This window comes from Phycodurus eques, chromosome 19 (genome assembly GCF_024500275.1).
Source record: "Phycodurus eques isolate BA_2022a chromosome 19, UOR_Pequ_1.1, whole genome shotgun sequence".
NCBI lineage: Eukaryota > Metazoa > Chordata > Actinopteri > Syngnathiformes > Syngnathidae > Phycodurus > Phycodurus eques.
In genome coordinates this window covers 2,800,955-2,823,156 of record NC_084543.1, presented here as the reverse complement: position 1 = coordinate 2,823,156, position 22,202 = coordinate 2,800,955, and the positions used below count along the sequence as shown (strand labels likewise).

Sequence of the window (22,202 nt, the reverse complement as noted above, 5' to 3'; positions counted from 1 at the left end):
ATATAGAGCTCTCGGAAAAAAACGAACAAAATGTTCTAAGAAAAATGACCTCGCTTCACACGTTATTTTTAGTTTACGAACATTTGTGGCATGGCTCAGTTGTGCTTTTTCTCGCGCCGCGTGAACATCATTGGGTCCCTGCGCCACGCATTGCAATGCATTTTTTTTTTTTTTTTTTGCTGTAAATTAGCCCTCAGTGTGGCTCCAAAGCCAGTGAAAACCGCTCGTGATAGCGTTCAGCATAAATTTGATTACTGTTGAAAAAGACGGGAATAATAGCTTAACATGAGAATGGTGTTCATGTTCTTGTCTAAAGCATTGGCACCACTGGAAAAGTACTTAATATCACTATCATACGTTTTGAACATTAACACTGCGCTTAAATATAGGACGATACAAAACTATACTGACATCATGATTTAATTAAAATGAACAGAAGCCAAACAAATCTTCTATCACAATAAATGTTTGAAAACAAAGTGTCCTAAGAGATTAAATGCCAAATGTATTGCACTTAAAAGTTAAATAGAACTCAACTGTACTTCAAAAAGAAGTACGACACTGTATTCCCAAAATGTTTAAACCACTGAAACATGCGCAGATGAAATCAATGATTCTTTGGTATACCACTAGAGGGAGCCCGGGTACTACTACTTGTACAGATACTCCACTTCAATCACTGGTTTAGAGGTTTTGTTTTGTGTGGTAATTTGTCTGATGTATATATATTTTTTTCCTGCTTGTATCTTTTGAGTCCTCAATAAAAAATAAATAAATAAATAAATAAATTATATATATATATATATATATATTTTTTTTTAAATCTTCACCCCTGAGATCGACCCGTGAGTGTAAAACAGTTGCTGCATCTCCAAGCAGTAAACGAACGACCCCTCATTGACTTTACTCCTCCGCTTTTCCACATCCAATATGGCGGCGATATCGGCGTAGGGTTCGGCGCTCCCAGGCGGGGTCTGTGTATGTTTGATGTCCGTGCTAAGTTGTGGGTTGCAGCGGCAGTGGCTGCGGTAGCGCTAATTGACAGGCGGAGGTGTTTCCAGCGAGCGGACTCTTACTCTCTGTTCATTGGCTTTAATCTAAAGAGACATTTCAGGGGTTAACATCTGCAAGAGCACAGGGAAATAACGTTACAGCTGCCACAGAACTGGCTTTTGTCGTTACATTGTTACATGTACAGGACACACACCTCACAACAACTAGCATTTAGCATTCGTTTTAGACGGCTACCTTAAGATTTAACACTTTAAATGGAATAGAAATGAACAAAGGGAAGAAAAAAAACAAACAACATTTTTTCCTTATTTTTTCTCACTAGTTAAACATGACATGATTTTAAACTATTTTTTTTTTTAAACTCTCTCTGTCTCCCCAAAATGCACCAACTCTTATTATTTTCTTTTAATGGTGAGAAAAAACACTGGATTAAATATTACCTTTTAACACTATTTAACAGGCCTAGGGATCAAGCATAAACAGTAACACTTTTATGGTTTAAAAAGTTTCATATCAAACACAAAAGGCAAATAAATATGTGGTCAGAATTTGTGCGCGCAGGCCTTTGCGCCCGTCCGGTGCCTACCTGAGGGGTAGCGCTCGATGACGGGCAGGTCGTCCAGCTGCAGCGTGGCGTTGCCACCGCTGCGCGTGAAGCGCACGATGTGGTACTTCCCGTCGTTGACGAACTTGGAGCTCTCCTCGATGTTGATGTCGTCCGTGCCCACGTTGAACACCACGCGGATGTTGCCCTTGTCCTGACCAAAAGACACATTGCTTACGTACTGACCGTCATACCTTGATACCATACCGCAGCCCGGTCGCGTTTTTTGCTTCGACTGTGTTGATCGGACGCACTGGTGCCGGATGCGAATCCCTCTCTTTTGAGTTGAGTGTTTCCAAATGAAAAACTGGCCCCTTCGAATCAAAATGGCCGACCACCCGTGCGTTTCACGGTCGAGGTTCTTATTGATTTTTGTCCGTCCCGTCATGATGATCACGTGTGCCGGATTCCTTGTAAATCGGACGCAGTGGTGTCGGACGTGAATATTTTGTAAAATCCCCGAAAAATGGCCCCCCTCTAATCGACAGTAGCTGACCACTTGTGCGTTTCCAAACAGATTTTCCTACGTCCTGTTATGATTTCATATTCGTTCCACACAGCGGTGCTGGGTGCAAATATTCCCTTCCGCACTACGTTACGGGACGTACTATCTGCAGCTGCAGGTAGTCTCCCAGGCCGGACGCGCTGTCCACACGCAGCAGGACGGCGTGTTTCTGCTGCGTGCTGAAGCCCAGGGCCAACCGGTCGGCCCGGGTGCTGGGGCGCTCGTTGGGGGGCCACGTGTAGACCACCACGCCGCCGTCGCGGCCGAAGATGTACGTGGTGCCGGCTGGCGGGAAGGAAATGAAAAATAAGTCAAATACAAAAGATTGCAATTTGTTAGTCGGTGTTAAAAACACAGAGGGAATTGCGCCCTAATCTAAAAATGCTGGCGTTTTAAAAACAGACAAGATTAAAATGACCAAAAGGTTCAAATATTGAGGTAAAATATGTAAAACATACACTTTTACATATACGTTTTATATCATTGTTTTATTATATTTAATATTTTAATTCACTGGAATGACTATTTTAATTACAGAAAATATATTCATTGCCATGTGTATTGTGTACCATGTGGTATTATTATCATTATTTATAATTTCATGATGATTTAATTCATCTAATATAGAAAGAAAAATGTATTTTGTGTTTGTCTTTTTAATTATATTTGTATTTGATTTTAAATAAGTACAAATTCATTATACTGATATTTTGAAATGAGACTGGATTACAACAAAGAAAATCAAATGACCAATCATTTAATAATGAATTTTTAAAAATTAGGTAACAGTATATCATCTTTTTTATTCACCTAAAATTTGTATTTTATGACTTACAATAAATGAATCATCCAATTGTTTTATAAGATAAAGACAAATGTTTGTGTAATATTTTTAAATGTGTATTCTTTCATCCATCCATTTTCTTTACCGCTTTTATCCTCACACGGGTCGCGGGCGTGCTGGAGCCTATCCCAGCTATCGTCGGGCGAGAGGCGGGGTACGCCCTGGACTGGTCGCCGGCCAATCGCAGTATATTCTTTCAGTCCCAATAAATAAATTGACCAATTATTTAATCAAATGAATAAAACATGTTAAATGTATATGTAAACTTGTACATTTGACTAGTATTTTATCGACAATAACTAAATAGATAAAAGAATCTGAAAATGTTTGAATGAAGCAATTTGAGGAAACTCTCGATCACTCGTCGAACGCGCGCTCACCGTCGTTGCACAGCGGTCCGGCGTACGAGGTCATGCTGCAGTCGCAGGTGAAGCCCTCCCACTGCTGCAGGCAGACGCCCTGATTGGAGCACGAGTCCTCCTGGCACGTGGTGCTGGGACCTGCACGGAACCAACACACGCGTCATTTCATCCGGAGGCTGCGGCCGTTACGCACGCCGCATCCGTACAGTCGGGTGTCGTTCAGGTCAGTGACTGGAGTGGTCGTACGAAATCCCGGAGTGGTTGGCATCAAAACAAAGTCAACCAAACCGGATGTGACGAGTCTGTCGGGGCGTACTCACACGAGGCCGTTCCAACGCCATCGCCGGTGGTTTGCGTTTACTTCCATTGCGTACTTCGTAACTGCGTTACAGAAATTGCATGAGCGTCAACCTTCTTTTGATTCTGTCTAGTTGTTCATTTTTTTTCTTTTGTGAAAGGTGGCGAGAGGAGCAAATCTGTTAAAGACCCCATAAAGTGAATTCAGAGATTTGCTTCCAAATGCATCGCGCAAGTTTGAAGATAAATTGTTGCAAACGTGCAAAATGACTGAAAACTATGCAGTACTCAACTGTGGAGATACAGAGTTAAACTTTTCGGGTGCGGCTATAACGACTTGGCCGTCCGCCTCCGCCATATAACAACTTGAGCGCCTCAACTAGCAGGCAATGCCTCCACCCATTAAATACATCTTCTTTATTTGGACTCTGTGGATTATTTCGAACGCATCAGAGCGAAACATTGTCGACTTTCGGACGGCCTGGTGTCAGACAGTACGCCCCAAAGAGTCCAAAACGGCGAGCATGCGGGTGGTGAGTCCGGATGAAGCCGGCAGGAGGAGTTAAACATAAACATTTATGTTTAAAGGCCCTCGCGGTCTTCTGGCTCGACGTTCTCGTCCTGCTCATGCCGGCGGCCGCAGCTCGCTTCCCGTCCGTCGCGAACCACAGGGGACGGGGGGTGCGAAAGGACGGGGGCGTGGGGAGGGGGAAAGAGGACGGCACAGCGGAGCTGCGGTCATCCGGGGATGAGCCGCGAGCGACCGCGGCGGCGCGTCACGACCGCGACGGGGCTCACGAGAGGACGGGTCGCGTCGGACCTCTTCGACGCCGGATCGCCGGGATCCGCACAAGACTGCACAACACGGACGGGAGGGGGGCGGACTTTGGACGCCGGCGGGCGTACATGCCGGGGGGGGGGGGGGGGCAAAACTTTGGGCTCAAGGGCCACAGCTGAGGTTTGAAACCAACACATCGGCCACGTCGCGCCTACACGAGGGTTCAATAAAAGAAGAAACAAAAAAGGTCCAATTTGGTCTTAGTCGCCTCGATAGTTCATTAAGACAAAAAAAGAAAATCCAATCTCATTTCAAATTGGATCAACAGTTTACCAAGTATTTATCAAAACTAACAGAAATGTAAACACAGTACTTCGACAAAATAAAGAAATGGTAAATGGGCCAAAAGGAGGTATACACTTTTGAAATTTCATTTCATCAAGTTAAATCGTTTTGAGTCAAGTGGATTTTAAAGCATTATTAGGCGGGTAACGGAGGAAGGAAGGGAGGATGCAAATTAAAAAGTGGGTCTGACTGAAGGAAGGAAGCAAGCAAGCAAGGAAGGCAGAAAAGAAGGAAGGAGGGAGGGAGGGAGGGAAGGGAGGAAGAAAGGAAACAAAGGAAGGCAGAAAAGAAGGAAAGTTCCCTCTTTCAGGCAGAAAAGTAGGTTCAAAAGAAGAAAGGAAGGATGGAAAGATCCATTAATAATAAACAGCTGTAATGTAAGGAAGCAGGGAGGGAGGGAGGAGGAAGGAAGGATGGACAGAAGGAAGGAGAGGAAGGAAAAGAAGCAGAGAAAAAAAGGGCAAGGAAGGCAGGACAGAAGGTTTCAAAGAAGGAAGGATGGAAGTAAGGATGCAAGAATAAAAAAGGAAGGATGGAATGACAATTGAAAAGAGGAAAATGTGATCAAATGAAAACGTATACAACTACTTTTGGCCTACCCTGTACGTGTAAAAGGCTTTCATTTACGGTTTTATTTCCAATAAATCAATGCAAAAGCTAAAGGAATGCCTAATTATGACAGGGCTGCTGTTGGGGTTAAAAAAGGTCGCGGTCCGTCTGTGTCCCGCGTGCCACCCTTTGCCCGCCCCTGGCATCTACAGCGCGCGCGCACATAAATCCATATACCTTGCAAGTCAGCTTTCATCAATGAAACTTTTGCGGGCCGAACAAAAACAAAACAAAAAGCAAAACAGGTCCGATGGTTAGTCGATGCACACAGATGCCACAACGTTCCATCTGGGTTAATGGGTTCACGTTTTCCAAACGGAGAACGATTCGAATGGAGGACGAAAAAAAGGACGATGGGAGCCCCGCCCCCCCTCGGCGGCGGCGGCCGGCTCACCTTCGCAGCCCCGCTCCACCTGCCCCACGGTGGCCAGGGCGTCCGCCAGCAGGTCGGGCAGCCGGCCGTTCAGGTCCACGGTGGCCAGGCAGCCCTGGAAGCCCTCGCGCGAGTGCACCAGCTTGGGGAGGTCTCGGTACATCTCTTTGGACACGCCCCCGATGTACAGGTCACCTGTGGCGGGAAACACACGGCCGATCAGGCGGGGATCGGCGTCGCTGCGGTGACTCATTCGCATTGATCTGCAAGATTTTCACATTGACGATCAGATAGCGAAAAGGTGCAAACGCGAGACGAGAAAATGGCAACGTGGCGTTCGTCAATTGTCATTTTCTTTGCCTTTTTCAGGAGGACAACCAGGCCCGAATTGTGGCCCTGTTAGAATATGTTAAAATGAACAATTGCAACCCCAAAAACGTTTTTTGGCCTCTCAGAAAACGATTCATATGGCAGCTCACTGAGGGCCGTGAGGACCCAGCTCCTCCATGTATATCCTTATTATACCGCCCCCTGGTGGCCTGACCGGAAGAAGCAGCACAATGTCTATTGAATTGAAGCAAAAAAAAAAGAACTCTTCACATGCCATTCAATAGTGTCATAAATGTATGTCTTTATCAAGTAAAATGTTATAAGGTACTATTTTTCATAACATTAAAATCACATTGCAAACTTTTTTTGTGTCTATCAGTGAAACTCATGTCAGGGGGCAAGATTTGATGTATTTTTTAACTTTCCAGGGGTTCGCGACTGTGTCAGTTTTGGGCTGGTTTTCATTTGAAGAATAATCATAATAAACAGCGAATCTAAGAGGGCCCTGAATATATAATAACAAAATTTCGCAGATGTGATTGAGCTGCTAAAAGTTGGCGAACCCTTCAAGTCGAGGTTCTTGGCGCCCATGGTGGTCTGCGTGGTGACTTTGGTGTCGATCTTGACCGTGTGGAGGTTGTTGGTGTCTCGGGAGATGTGCACGTTGTGCCAGTGGTTGTCGTTGAGGGGGCTGTTGGAGTTGCCCTTGATCAGGTGGGCCCCGTTGCCCAGGTCGGAAATGTAGTGAAGGTATCTGGAGGACCCAAAAGGGAAGCCCAAAAAAAAAAAAGAAGTCACCCGTCTGGAAAGTACTCTGGCGCCTATTGCTTAAAATCATTCTGAAAAGGTTCGCTCACCCTTTAACCAGCTCCACCACGATGAAGTCGTTGCCGTCGCCGCGGTTGAAGAGGACCAACCCGTCGGGCGAGGTGGTCTTGAACTGCATGAAGAGGTGCATGGAGTAGTAGGCCTGCAGCGTGGGCAGCGTGACGAAGCTGGAGCGCGACCGGAAGGTGACCGGGTCGGCGACGATGCTCTTGTAGCCGATGACGGCGTTGAGTTCGCAGTAGTCGATGTCGCCGTTCTTGCACAGGTCGATGTAGGGCATGCCGTTGAGCGCCAGGCCCTGCAGGTGCCCGATGAAATTGGACGGCACGGCCGGCATGAAGCGCTTCTCCGTCACGATGCCCGTCTCCACGTTGTGGAACTCCAGCTGCGTGTGGTCGCCCGCCATTTGACCTGGTGGTGCCCAAAGTCACGCGTGAGATCTTTTCCGTAGCTTAGTGCTAACACATATTGGGGAAACACCATAGGCGGGCTAACACGTTAAGCAACGGATATTTGAACACAGCTGGCGGAGGTTCACGTCAATTCTCTTCATGCCCTGCAAAGAACAACTAATATTATACAGTGAATACAGTATATCAGTATGGATGTATTATACTGCCCCCTGGGGGCCAAAGCTTGCACACCAGAAGGAGCAGCACAATGTTCATTGAATTCAAGCAAAAATTGTTTCTTTCTTGATGTTCTATTTATATCATTCTTTTTTTTTTTTTTGTGCGGGGAGACTCACCCAGATTGATGACATTTCCATTCATTTGAATGGGGAAAGATGATTTGAAAGACAAGGGTGGTCTCGGGACCAACTGAACTTGTATCTCAAGGCACCACTGTACATGTCAAATCAGGAATCATTTGAATCAAAATTAAGTTGCGGCTTTCATATGTTTTAGCTGAGCAAGTCCAAAAAGTCCAAAAATTGGCGACTCGAGTCCTCCACCTCAGCTCACTCGCTCGATTCATCAAAGCAACTTGACGGACAAGTTCGGCAGCCAATGGCGAAGGACATACATGGTTAGCCTAATTGCATAATTGTTTTTTTTTATTTTATTTATTTTTTAACCTCCAATAGAAACATGAATAACAAATACTTGCTAAAAATTGTGTTTTTCCTGACGTTTGTGTTTCATTCAGGTCATGGTAAAGCCCAAAGGTTAAATCGAGGCAACTGCCGTTTTTTTGTTGAATTTGTTGTGGTTTTTCTTGTTTTCCGAAAAGGTTCCAAAATGATTTAGGATATTATGCAATTAGGCTAACGATTTTCATCAGACAGCACAAAGAAATGATTGCTCTCATCAATCATAGAGTCAACCCCCACATATTCGGTTCTGTATTCGCAAATTTGCCAATTCTTGGATTTGTTTCCTCTGTCATTTGTTTGCGCTCAGGCCAAAGCCATGTCTCGTCTAAAAATATCACTTTGGCGCCATCTGGTGGCATCTTGGTGCCAAGCGCCTATGTTGAACTTTCGTCAGGCCATAGCCTTGTCGAATTGAAAAAGTGCTGTACCGCCATCTTGTGGCAACTTAGGCCATTACAAACCATTTTGTGAGAGCATCAATTACGTAGATTCACTGGTTCAACTGTACATCCGAGCATTGTGCAAATGGTGTCATTTGATTGGTCGGGCGAGTGCGGTTACCTTCGACGGGCTGCAGGTCGTCCACGGTGAGCTTGAGGCCCTTTCCGCGCCGGACCACCCGCACCGTGTGCCACTCATTATCATTGAGACCCGAGCCCGCAAAGATGGTCTCTGGGCCTTTACCTACACATAGCCCAGAGCACCGTTATTACACGTATGCACACAGGGGGGGGGCGCCGCAGAGACAAGACAACGATGCAAAACAAAACAAAATAAAAAGGAGAGAGAGAGAGAGAGAGAGAGAGAGAGAGAGAGAGAGAGAGAGAGAGAGAGAGAGAGAGAGAGAGAAGAGGTCAAAGAAGGCAGGCAGGTTGGACGGATGAAGGTGAGGAAATGAAAATGGAGATGCAATCTCAAGCTCACAAATGTATTTTGGCCTCATTCTCTCTTGAACGCCACGTCCACTGCAGTACTCCACAAAACCGTATGGTGGTGCTAGTGAGGCCAAGTACTTATGTGCCAAAATGTCAGTTTCGCAGATATTTCATCTTCATATGACATTATTTTCATAAATTAGGCCTTGATTCTCAGAAAATCACTCTTGTAAATTACAACTTCATTTTTCTGAAATTCTCATGTTTTTTTTTTTTTTTTAAATATTACAACTTCATTCTTGTAAACTTAAGCTTTTGTCATAAAACTTATAAAATAAAGTTCATTCAATTCTGACTTTATTCTCTGAAAAAATTATTTTATCCTTTGTAATTTAAAATTGCATCTCTATGTTTTAATATTTGCAATACATTTGCAATGAGTCAAATTTTATATTTTTATAAGAATAACGTTACAACTTTGTGAGAAATAATCATATTACAATAAAATTGCTAATTGTACGAGACTAAATTTGAAATGTTTTGAATGATAAGTTACTAAATTTATGAGCGATATTTTGTAATATTTTATCTTTAATCTAATAACTATTCTATCTTTAATCTCATAAAATTACATTTTATAATAAAGAATACAGTTGTAATAAATGGAAACAAAAAAATTTAAGTCATAATTTTATGAGAAATCCTTAAAAAAATGGCAATTTGGGGAATAAAGGTGACATTTTTGAGAGAGGAAAAGTTGATAAATTTATGACTAAGGCCTTGTAATATTACATCCTTAGTCTTGTGATTTTTTTTCACATTATCTACAAAAAGTCTTGAAGAAGTTGATTTTGTTACAAAATATACTTGTGAATACAAGAAAGCAAAATTGCATTTTGAGTGCCGCAGTAGAGAAAATGGATGATGGGTGGATACGAAAAAAGCCCGCATCGTACGCGAAATAGTTGTAATATAAATTTAAAAATGGCAATTTTTACAAGACGAAAGAGATTTTTTTTTTTTAACGTGAAAAAAACCCCGCAACTTTCCGAGAAATAGTTGTACATTTAGAAGCAAAACCTTGTGATTTTGGAGCACATACAGCATACCTCAATGTCTCCATTTCTAGCGTAGTACTTCAACAAAGCACACGGTGGCACTAGACACAAACGCACGCACACGCAGCATCGAACGCGGATCTCTCCTTGGTGCTCATCTGACGCCCTCCGCCCCATCGTCCGCTGCGCACCTGACAGTCGCGTCGTCCCCGCCCGCCAAAGCCTGACGGTGGCGCGCGCCCACCTCAAAACGCGCACCCGCCCCTCGCCCCTCGCAAGCCTCGTTGGTTGGCGTGAGTCCGCTGATGCTGACCCATCGGTTGAAATGACAGGCGAGCCGGGCGAGAAGTGAACTGACCCCGACACATTTGGCTGCGGAAAATGTCACAAATCAAACACACACATGTACACACAGTAGTGCGGATGCACGAATATCGCTTTTTTCCAGACCAAGTACTCACTAATACCGAGTACTGATACTTGATAATGCCATTATGACTTGCTGTATTTTAACAAAATATTGTTCAAAAACGCAAACTTTTATTTTTTTATAGTGGAATAAATGTCTCTATGTGAACAAAATTATTATTACTATAATTTATTGCATTATGTTTCATGTTTGATATAGGTACATGACAGACTGGTATCGGGTCTTGAAGTATCGGAGTGTTTTTACGAGTACGAGAACATACGAAGAGTATCGGCATCGGCGCGTCCCTACATAAAAGCAGAGTATAACGTAAAGAGGCAAAAGAAAAGAAAAAGTTCATTTTATGAGAATAAATACATTTTGAATTTTACGGGAAATAGTTGTAATATTACCAAAAAAAAAAAAAAAAAAAAGGGCATTATGAAAACAAAGGCGTCATTTTACGGTAATACATTTATGTCATGAGGAAAAAAACGGCCATTATTTTTTATTCTTTTATAAGAATAAAGTCGGAACAACCCGCAAATTTTATATGAATACATTTGGAATTTTACTAGAAATAGTTGCAATATTGTAAGAAAAAAAATGGCAATTTATATGAAGATAAAGGTGTAATTTTACTGTAATAAAGTTATGTCATGAGAAAAAACTGCCAATGTTTATAAGAATAGTCATAAAAACCCACACATTTCATATGAATACTTTGGGAATTTTACTAGAAATAGTTGCAATATTAAAAAAAAAAAAAAAGTCAATTTTTTTTATAAGAATGAATTCATAATGTGCACATTTTATATGCATTCATTTGACAGTTTTATTTGAAATGCTTGTAATGTTACGAGACAAAAACGGTTATTTTTATGAGCATAAAGATGTAATTTTACGAGAATATAGTTATATCACAAGAAGAAATTGCCAACTTTTATCAAAATAAAAAACATTTTGAGGGGGGGAAAAGCTAATTTTATGAGAATAAAAATGTATTTACATGAGAATGTAGTTACATCACACAAAATGTTTTTTTTTAAATCAAAATAAAGTCAAAATTGTACAAGAAATAGCTGTAATATGAGGGGGGGAGGCTAATTTTCTGAGGAAAAAGATTAATTTCACAACAATAAAAATCTAACTAACAGCAAAAGTCAATTTTTATGAGAACAAAGTTGAACTGCTTTTAATGAGGGAAAAAGTTAATACATTCGCGAGCAAATTCTTGCATTATGTATTTACTCTCATAAAATGGCACTTTTATGAGTCGAAAAGTTGCAAATAAAGAGCTTTTTCGTCACAACTTCTCACACGTTGGTAATTTGACAAAATAATTCATTTAAAACCTTGACTTGTCGTCAGTAAAATGGGAGAGGCGGTGGAAAAAGAATCACAGTATCACACACACGCGCAATCAATCAATCGTGCGGGCTGCGAGCGAAGGCGCGAAACACGGAAACACAATTAACGAGATCGTGTCGGGCACTTCCACCCGCTGCAAAGAGTGTTATGTTGTGTTATGTTGTGTAGCATCGTGCAGCGTGTGTAGCGTGTGTAACGTGTGTAGCGTGTTCCGTGAGGAGCCTCAGCTGCGCTGCGGGCATGAGCATCTCATCCTGTTAGCATGGATCGCTGCGCGGCACCGCCAGAGCCACACAGGCCGTCAATACCGCACCAACGTATGTACGAGCGGGCATGTGTGTGCTTTTTTTCCCTTCTTAGCATTGCATTGCAAAAAGAAAAAAAAGAAAAAAGATGGAGGCCGACTGCTGTGAGGGCGATGCACTGATGTGTGTCAGTCAACCTGGAACGTACACACAGTCATGTCGAATTACACTTTTCTTCATATGAAGATAGCATTACATTGGAGCTTTTTCTCTCATAATATTACAGCTTCATCCTCAGGAAATTACAACTTTCTTCTTCTTAAAAAAAAAAAAAAAAAAAACTCTTTCACATGACATAATATTACAATTTTATTCTGGTAAACTACGGCCTTCATTCTGATGAAAATGCAACTTTCATCAGCATTTTTTTTTTTTTTTTTTGCAAAAGTCTGATTTTCTTTCTTGTCATATAACTTCACTATTGTAAAATTTTGACTTTATTCTCATAAAAGTTAAAAAACATTATTATGAAAAGCAATTCTTATTTTTCACAAGGGAAACAATACTTTTCAAGAGTGACACCGCGGTTTTTGTCCGGCCATCGTCCAGAACTGTTGATAAGAAATATGGAACGATTTAAATGAAAGAATATATGACCGGCCTTTAGAGCGCCTCAGAGTGTTGCGTTTAGGTGCATGTGGGGATTTTCACATTCAACTCAGAGGCGCGCTGATGCCTTTGATTTGACTGCTGAGTGGGCCATTTGGCTTGCGCCCCCTCACTGTTAAATACATTTTTAATCCCGGCTGAATATCAGATGTATAATTTATTGTGTGCATACAGCAGAAAAAGTGGCAGAAATGTTCTCTTCTGACCAGCGAGTCTAAAACCGACCGCGAGACGTAAAAATATTGTGGAATAAAATGATTGTAATATTACAACTTTTCTTGTAAATTTATATCTTTACACCTATAAAAATTCTGATTTTTTTTCATTAAACTGAGGCGTCATGTCCATAATTATTCCCCCCCCCCCCCCTTGTAATCTACTAAATATTCTTGGAATAAAATCAACATAATGTAACAGTTTGATTCTCATATAAAAATGTATTTTTCTTCATAATATTACAACTTCATTTGTAAATCATAACTTCCACCCATCCATTTTCTGTACCGCTTTATCCTCACAACGGTCGCCGGGCGTGCTGGAGCCTATCCCAGCCATCTTCGGGCGAAAGGCTGGGTACACCCTGAACTGGTCGCCAGCCAATCGCAGGGCACATAAAACAAACAACCATTCGCGCTCACATTCACACCTACGGGCAATTTAGAGTCTTCAATCAACCTACCGCGCATATTTTTGGGATGTGGGAGGAAACATGCAAACGTCACACAGGCTTGGCCGGGATTCGAAGCCCGGTCCCCAGAACTGTGAGGCAGATGTGCTAACCAGTCGTCCACCGTGCCAAATCATAACTTGACTTGTAAAATGATCCCTTTATTTTGATAAAATGTTCCCCCCCCCCCCTACAAAAAACGCCACGGCCCCGTCAGCGCCCCCTCTCCGTACACGTGTTTGTGTGACGTGAAGACTATTTTCGCGAGCGCGGCCGTCTTGGAGAATAGAGTGGGCCCGGGGTTGCGCTGATGAATCGTGAAAAGTGCAATAACCGACTGCTCCCAATATGTCTAAATTGGAATTAAACCTTGATTTACAAATTCACAAAAACAAAGTTAGCCCACTCTCGTTCTCAGTTGCCTAATTAACATTCATTGCCATTGACGGATTTAGAAGTCAAATATCAATGTTAAGGCAGTGAATGAATTCACTTTTCTTTTTAATTATATTATTATTATTTTTTTTACATTTCCATCTGGTGGTATGTCGTGAAATTTTTCAAAAGTAAAATATGTGCCTTGGCTCAATAAGGTCGGGAAACACTGACTTATTGTATGCGCACAAAGTGTCCGATGTGTTCATTGAACACCGGTGAGTCTAAAATTGGCCGTCACAGATTGGATGCGCGGCTGTGCGGCTGGCTGGTGGCGTTTCTATGGCAACCGCAGTCGTCCATTTCACCGCCTCCTCGCCGTCATGGAGCATTCGTCTCCCTCTTTCTCTCCCTCTCTCTTCCGCTTTCTTTCTCGCTCTGCGGTCGTGACAGACAGAAACGCCACGCCAGGGAATTCAATTTCATCTGGGATTCGACTGCGCTCGCAGCAGCGTGACGGCAAAGTCGCAAGAAGCACACACACGCTGACACACACACGCGGTATATGAAGCCGTACCCAAACCTCCCTCATGTGCCGGCAAACAGAAAAAAAGTCTCTGGGGCGTGGAGGTGCAGCAGATATTTTGTATTCATTTGCTTGCCGTGCTAGCACGTTAGCTTGTTAGCTCACATTTCATTTGGTCGCGCCATATTGGTGCTAAAATGGCCGAACAGGACACACACGCATACCAGCACACTCTCACGCAAAACTCACACATGGGGGGGAAAGTGGGTGGGGGGGGGGTGCTGCTTGTTAAAGTTTAAGTTTCAAATCAAATAACATGTACTAGAGCTTTGAAAAAAAATACTACTGGAATTGAGTAAAAATAATAAAATAAATAAAAAAATCTATATATTTTTTTTTAAAAAGTGAAAAAAATGACACGTCACAGAAACGGTCATAATTTGACCAGTAAGCAAGTTTGTTATGAGAAAAATTAAGTAGTAATTTTACGGCAGTATTACAACAAAATATTTTTTTTTCTCAAAAAATTACAAAAAAATGTTTTTTTTAAACAGAATTTTTTTTTTTAGATTTTAAGGGAAAACAATATGTAATTCTGCCAGGAAAAAAAAGTCATCAAAGTCGAGAGGAAAAAAGTAATTAGGGCTGGCATTAAAAAAATCTAATCATTCATCCATTCATCTTCCGTACCACTTATCGTTTCATAAAAATCTGATTTCAACGAAGTTAGGAGAATAGTTAAGTTGTAATTTCTATGACAAAACGTTTCTATGACAAAATTACAGGTCAACTTTTTTCTCATAGTTACAAAAAAGTATTTGAACAGACACAAAAATGTGTTTACCAGGAAAAAGGCCATCGATAAAGTTGTGAAAAAAACTAACAATTAAGGCTAGTATTAAAATTATTTTTCCATAAAAATATGATTTCCTATTTCAATTTTGCTTTGTTTATAGAATAAGCATTAAAACAAAAAAAGTTTTGCATTATTTTTTTTTCCTTTCTGGGATTTGCTTCAGTTCTCCTGACACCAAACAAACCTTTGAATCTATTTTAGGCACATAAAGACTAACAAGCATTCACACTCACATTCGGCCAGAACAGGATTCAAACCCCCACCCTCAGAAGTGTGAGGCGGATGTCCCAACCAATCAATCACTATGCCGCCGAAAGATTAAAAAAAAAAAAAAAAAAAAAAAAAGTTGAGATTTCCATAGAAAAAAGCTCGGGAAAAGAAAAGTACATTTACAAACAAAAACCTTGACACGCACACACACAGTCAGAGGTGTTGAACCACAAATTGCGATCAGATGAGTGAAAACGCACATTAGGAGGAAGAACTGAAAGAGGAAGAGGAGAAGGAGGAGGAGTTACGCTACGTGAGATGGGCGATCACTTACTGGCGGTACAGTTTATCCTGATACAGTCTGGAGGGAGAGCAGAGCAGAGGGTTAAAATGCCGCACCGGCGCAGGCGGCCTCCACGTTCCGGGGACGCGCACGTCGACACACCCCGAGGGCCTTCCGACTCTCGGGCTCGGGCGACAGCGAACGCATCGCGCCCTCCTTGTCGCCGCCCGGGCCCCAGTCGTACAACAAATTGACTAATTGATTGATTGATTTTTTTTTTTTTTGTGCCTTTTTGATGGCGGATGTGTCACGTGGCGTCAACCGCAGGGAAGACGTGGCTGCAGACAACCAGAGACCCGCACGTGCACCCCGTGTCGTGCTGAGAGGGGTACACACATACCCGCAATCCTTTTCCATCCCTTGCTATCATAATCAGCGAAAGCACGATTATCCTGCGGTGTGGGGTCTGATCAGTCATTTTCCCACACCAATCTACTCAGAAAAACTAAACAATCATAAATGATAAACCCGTTCAACATTTACGATCAGAAATCCTTATTTGTATAGCAATTTAATGAAGCAGATGTCTCTAAAAGATTATCCTGAGTGATTATCCAGTGGTGTGGGGGATGATTAGAGTGTTTTTTCTGCCCTGATCTACTCTGAGAATTACAAAAAAAAATTTAAACCCTGTTCAATATTTACAATCAGAAATCCTTATGTGTGTGGTGTACATCACAATTTAGAAAAGCACTAAAGACCCAATTATTGGATGTCTTTGAACGATTATCCTGTGGTGTGGCATGTGTGAAGAATAATTTTCGCGGCCATCATTCGTAGATGTTGCACCTGTTCAATATTTACGATTGAAACTCGTTACATGAGTGGTCAACGCGGAAATCTAGTAACGCGGGCTACACCCGTACTGAACAGACAATCAGGCTAGATTTGAGCATTTTCCCTCCCTTTCCATTAAAGTTAGCAAAAGCCCGATTATCGGATGAGTCTAAAAGATTATCCTGAGTGATTATACTGTCGTGTGTACGTATTAAGAGTGGTTGTTCCTCCATGATCTAATCAGAAAACCTAACTATTGAAAATGTTAGACCAATATTTCAATATTGACGATCACAAATCCTTTTGCATACGGTTGACGTCGACTTGGGCCGACCCACGGGCTCTGCGATTGGGACGCGAAACGGAAGGCTAGCCAATCACAAAGCTGGCTGATCACAAACTGTTGGTGTTGAGTGTTTGCGTAATGTTTTTCACGAATCCTTCGCCAAGCAGAAGTTTGCAACCGCAACGTAGTTACCAGATTGCAACCGCAACGTAGTTACCAGATAAGCTAACAGTTAGTCTAGCTTCTTCTATTACATCTCTTTCTTGCCCAGTGGCACCTTGCTGCTTCTCCCAGGTCAGTCTTGGTACTACAACTGATGTTGTTATGTGTGTGTGTGTGGCGTGCGTGTTGGTCATCTCCGGTACACCACACACACGATAAGACATTTTTTCCTGGTTATGTGTGTACCCCGCTTTATGTTGTGAGTTGTCAAACAGGACATGTGTCTGTCTGTGTGTTTGTGTTGTGTTTTGGGGGGGGGGGGGGGGGGTGGTGCACAGGTCAACTGGCAGTGAGCAGAGAGTGCAGCTTGAAGCTGGGACCCTCTGTTCCACAATGTTCAAAAACACAGCTAACCTTCACATGCGCGCCTTTAGTGGGAATATCAACATACTATGGAACCTTGAAAGAACAATTTTGGGGGGCAGAACAATTATATGTTTGTGATCACACAGCAACCTGATAAACAGGTTGCTGCTTTTGATAATCACAATTTTTGTCTTTAGATTTAGTGAAACAGCATGTGCCTCAATAACAATAGCTGTTTGGAATGTTCCTGTTCCAAGTAACTCATGTAAACAATTGTATGTTTGTGATGGGGAAAATTTGGCTGTAAATTCAAACAAAAATCAAGAGGTTCCACTGTAACATCAGTCTAATGACTACTGTAAATCCAGCATTTATTTTGCATGGCATCTCATAAGTCAACACGTAATGACGTCCCGGTACGAGCTGGATTCGGAACGAGAAGAAGGAGCGCACGCGAGTACCTAAGTTGACAGTGAGGCGCACGCGGCCGCCGTCCAGCTCCAGCCGCAGGGTGTCGGCAGAGTTGCGGGACGTGGTCGCCATGAGAACGCCGTAGGCCCTCTGGGAGCGGAAGCGCAGCGACACGTCCTCCGCCTCCGTGTGCATGGCCATGGGCAGCTGCACCTTCATAAACTTGCTGCCGTCGTACGACAGGATGGTCGCGTCTGCGCGGGGGAGGGGAGGAAAAGGAGGCCATTACATTTTCGCACAGTCTCGGGAATGACGGACAATAACGTCACGAGGCCCGTTGGCCAAGGTTATTGTCGAACGCTCGGTTCAAAGTAAGTGTGCACATTTGTATGTTTGTGATCATGGGAAAAGCTTGATAAACGTGTGCTCCGATTTGAATGTCTTTGTCTACAGAATGACTGAAAACAATTGTATGTTGTATAGCTAGATCGATATGGTTGTTCCGATACCGATTATTAGTCGTCAAGGAAGCCGATTACCGATATCTGGAGCAGATATTCATTTGCAGTAGAAGGGGAAATATTATTCATTTAAATCCCTTTAAGCAAATGTTTCATAAATAGCTTTTCAGAGTTGCAACAGTTTTTTTTAAAATCTTAGACAATAGACATCTGTGTTTTAAAATTCTAACAAAAAGTGCAGGGAGCTCAGCTCAGGCGCATGTCTTATAAAGCTCAGCGAAACCTTCAACAAATACATAACTCCTTCAAGATCTCAACAGTAAATAAAGATTAAAAAAAAAAAAAGTTTCAATTTCACTCAACTTTGTTTTAAATTCAAATAAACAACAAAAAAGTGCAGGGAGTTCCCAGGGTCAGCAGCATCTCTAAATAACTAAATAGTTCCTTCTCAGTTTAAAATTGATTTCTTATCGGCTGGCAGATTAAAAAAGGCTAATGCGGATATGTGCCAAAATGCCAAATATTGGCGCCGATAATCGGTCTACCCCTCGTATGTTTGTGATCACACGTCAGTTCAATAAACAACCTTCTATAATTGAACAGATAGTAATGAATTCAGACTTGGTGAAGCAGCATGTGACTCTTGCCCGAGGTTGTTTGAATGGCCCTGTAACTGTAAACAATTGTATGTTTGTGATCACGTTGGAATAAATTTTTTCGTTTTGTGCAGTATACTGCTCTGTAAATATGAAAAGACAACAGTTAGTGTTCCTCAATAATATAGAAAATACTGCCACAACAGATAGTGTGCCTTAATCGACCGTCTAAAAATAGCGCTGGCTAGCCGTCGGCTTGCTGTGATCGGGTTGCATCAGAATCCGCGGCGGTGGCGAAAAAAAACCCCGCTGGCAGCCCAAAACCCCGCAGCCACAAAGCAACAAGCTCAGGTTGATCCCATCTGCGTGCTCGTTTGCATACTCATTTGCATATCCGTCACGTTCTCACCAGCGCGACCTGCTGGGGCCGACACTCAACCGCTAAACTGTTTACCTTCGAGGACGCCGTTCTTTATTGGACAATTACGTACGCGGCTAAACGCGTTCTCTCTTTTCCTTTCTCCCCCCCCTTCTGTTGCCTTTTGTCTCTCTCCCTCTCTCTCTCTCTGTGTCTCTCTCTCTCTCCATTCCTACTTTGCTTTCTACCCCCTTCGCTCTTCCTGTTTCCGCGGGAGACGGCGGGAGCCAAGGCAAAAACAAGAGAACAGGAAGAGAGGGAGGCTCATGCATACTGATGAAGGGAGAGGGAGATAGCATGTGTGTGTGTGTGTGGCCATGTCAGATGAAGTGAGCGAATTTATGTGTGAGCAGAGGAGGGTTTAGTTAAGTGAGGGAGGCGGAAGCTGTTGGTTAAAATGCAAATGAAGCCTCATTAACAGCGAGTGAAGACAACGACGAAGATGAAGATGGTCGCATAGTGTGAAAAGCGTCCGAGAAAAGAAGAGCACCACATGCTGTTGTGCACGCCGATTGGTTTTTACGGTCAATGTAATATTCACTTTGATTGTGGCTGCATATTGGCTGCCTCGCTTTGGTTACGAAAGAGGCCATCGGAGGAGTAAGAATAGCGACACGTCTCCAATTTGGCAAAGTCGACGATGGTGCCTTGAGATACGCCTCCCCACAAAAAAAAAAAAAAAAAAGTTGTCTTTTTTTAATTTGAATGACAAAAATAGCACTCTATAATTTGATACTTTATAAAATGAACTCATATATGCTCATTCTGGTGTGCACACCTTGGCCACCAGGGGGACGTATATAAGACAGACAAAGATATACTGTACTGGAGACTGAGTTCCTCTCTCCGCTTCTCAGTACAGTAGTAATATCAGTCATTCTCTACAGAGGATAAAGAATATGTATATATATATATATATATATATATATACATATATATATATATATGTCTAATTTCGAGCATAATTCCGACTGTTAAAACCTTTCGAGTTGCCTTTGTTCTGTAGCCTTCGTTTCCTAAAAACGCCAAGATTCAATATCCATTGCCAAGATATTGAATTTTGGGCATGCAGTTATGTGCAGCCTCTGTTTCTTAATAAGATGCTCTGAAAGGCACTTTACACGTAAGCTTTAGTTGTCGCGTTGAGAAATATGAGATTCCTCTGTTTTCAAATGCTGTTTTTGAATAATGCATGTTCTTTATTGTTCCTAACTTCTGCAGAAGTGGGTCACGACAACAATAGCAAAATGCGGGTGCCAGGGTGACGACGGGTGAGAACCAACGGGTTAGAATGGCGCCACGTGGGTGCTAATTGTGAGTCCATGTGCTTACAGCGCTTCCAATTGCATGCTAGCATTAAGCCAATTCTTTTTCTTTTATGTTCAGTTTGGCAGTAACCTTCAGCTGAGAGCGGCAAAAAGCAGCATTGAAGCCTCTTTTTTTTTTTTTAAGAATATTTACCAATCGTATTTGCCAAACAGCCTCGTCACTTATTCCGTGTGAAGTTGTTGCTGAAATGTATCTTGAGGCAATACGGAGTGAATTGCTTTTCCCTGGCTTTTTCATTGTCATTGTTTTGTATCAATGGCATCGGCACTGAAAAAGTCACCTTGCGAGTAAAAATTTGAAATACGTGTGCCCTATGGTGGCAGTGAACTCAACTCACTTCGCAACAAGCAGAAGATTGGCACATAGCGAACCATTCTTCAAAATCATGCTGCACAATGCCTCTCCCAGCTGAAGTTTACCGTCAAACTACAGTAAACAAAACAAAGAGAATTACACTTTGTGTATTTAAAACAACAACATAACTTTGTCTTTAAATTGCTAGCTTAATGCTAACACATAATCAGAAACACCATGAACGGGCTAACGAATAGCATCTATGTGGCGGTGTTATAACGCTTTAAGCAATTATTTGAACAAAAACAGCGCAGCAACACATGGAGACAGACAATATAACAATACTCACATGAATATATTCTTTATCCTCTGTGAAAAACGTCTAATAGTACTGCAGCTTACTAAGCCACTAACGGTAGTTTACGAAACTCTTCTTTGTTTTTGTTAGCCCGACTGCATTATACTGCCCCTAGTGGCCAAGTCGCGCACACCATAAGGAACTGCAATGAATTCATCATGGTGCACAATCTGTTTGAGTCTGTACGTGACATCAAATTCTTTTATTACTACTGTATATGTTTTCATTAAATATATGCTATTTTGGTCACGGAACATATTCAACTCGTATCTCAAGGCACCACTGAAGTATGAGAAGCCGCCCGTAAACGCCAGCATTTTCCATTCAGTGTAGACAGCACGGACATGCAATTGGGGGAGCGAGACAACGCGGCAATTTTCCGGGTTCCACGGTAGTATCAGAAGCCCCTTTTTACACGCCGTGTAAACGCCGACACCGAATCACAGCAACAAATGATCTTTCAAAGAGGAAACATTGACAGGAAACATGTCTGCTCTTCGGAGAATAAACATTGACGGCGGCGGCGGTTGTGTGTTGGTTTAGGAAGCGAGGGGGTGGAACAAAGCGCGGCAAAGGAGGACAAGGAGGGAGGGAGGATGCAAAATAAAGAGAAAATGGGAGGAAGAAACCGCAGGTAGAAGGCGTAAACACGGCCGATCACTTTCTCCATCTGCTTGTCCATCTGTGCTTCCTTTAATCCAGCCAAGCAGCAGTTAGTGACCCCTCAATGCACACACACGCACACGCACACACACACACACACACACACACACACACAGAGGAGGGTGAGGAAGACTCTGGAGTTCCGCGGCACTACGCCGCCGCTTCTCCGTGTCTCGCCGGCCGCCGTTCCATCTCCGAATTCATAGCTTCCCCCCCTCCGCCGTATCTCGCTAACTGTGTCGAGATTGGCTCCCGCCGTCCCCTCACCTGCTGTCACGTCGTGTCGGTTCCGAGCCGGCGCCTCCGTCCCCGCCGCTGCTATCGGTTTCCTGGCCTCCGTTGTGGCCGCTCTCTTTTTCTTTCTCTGCCTCCATCTCACGCCGGTTTGTGTCCCCGAATAAAAATCAGACGTTGAGCTATTGTTACAAAGGGACGCCGCGGATGGGCCACTATGTTGTCATCGATCTTTACGAGGGTGATTTTTTTTTTTTT

At 42.7% G+C, this 22,202-nt stretch overlaps 1 protein-coding gene across 20 annotated transcripts in view; it reads right to left on the bottom strand.

The window, feature by feature from the left end:
* Positions 1–22,202, bottom strand: part of nrxn1a (neurexin 1a) — a 92,671-nt gene that overhangs the window by 13,245 nt on the left and 57,224 nt on the right. For 9 of the 20 annotated variants that reach the window (XM_061706723.1, XM_061706721.1, XM_061706730.1 and 6 more), the window contains 10 exons: positions 17,642–17,845; positions 15,581–15,607; positions 8,547–8,669; positions 6,919–7,300; positions 6,625–6,815; positions 5,753–5,926; positions 5,536–5,562; positions 3,348–3,467; positions 2,227–2,408; positions 1,601–1,772 (listed from right to left, as the gene is read on the bottom strand). In XM_061706723.1, the coding sequence (XP_061562707.1) occupies positions 1,601–1,772; positions 2,227–2,408; positions 3,348–3,467; positions 5,536–5,562; positions 5,753–5,926; positions 6,625–6,815; positions 6,919–7,300; positions 8,547–8,669; positions 15,581–15,607; positions 17,642–17,845 (1,602 nt within the window). The remainder of the gene's footprint in view (positions 1–1,600; positions 1,773–2,226; positions 2,409–3,347; positions 3,468–5,535; positions 5,563–5,752; positions 5,927–6,624; positions 6,816–6,918; positions 7,301–8,546; positions 8,670–15,580; positions 15,608–17,641; positions 17,846–22,202) is intronic. The other 11 variants (XM_061706726.1, XM_061706731.1, XM_061706737.1 and 8 more) reach the window with 3 other exon arrangements.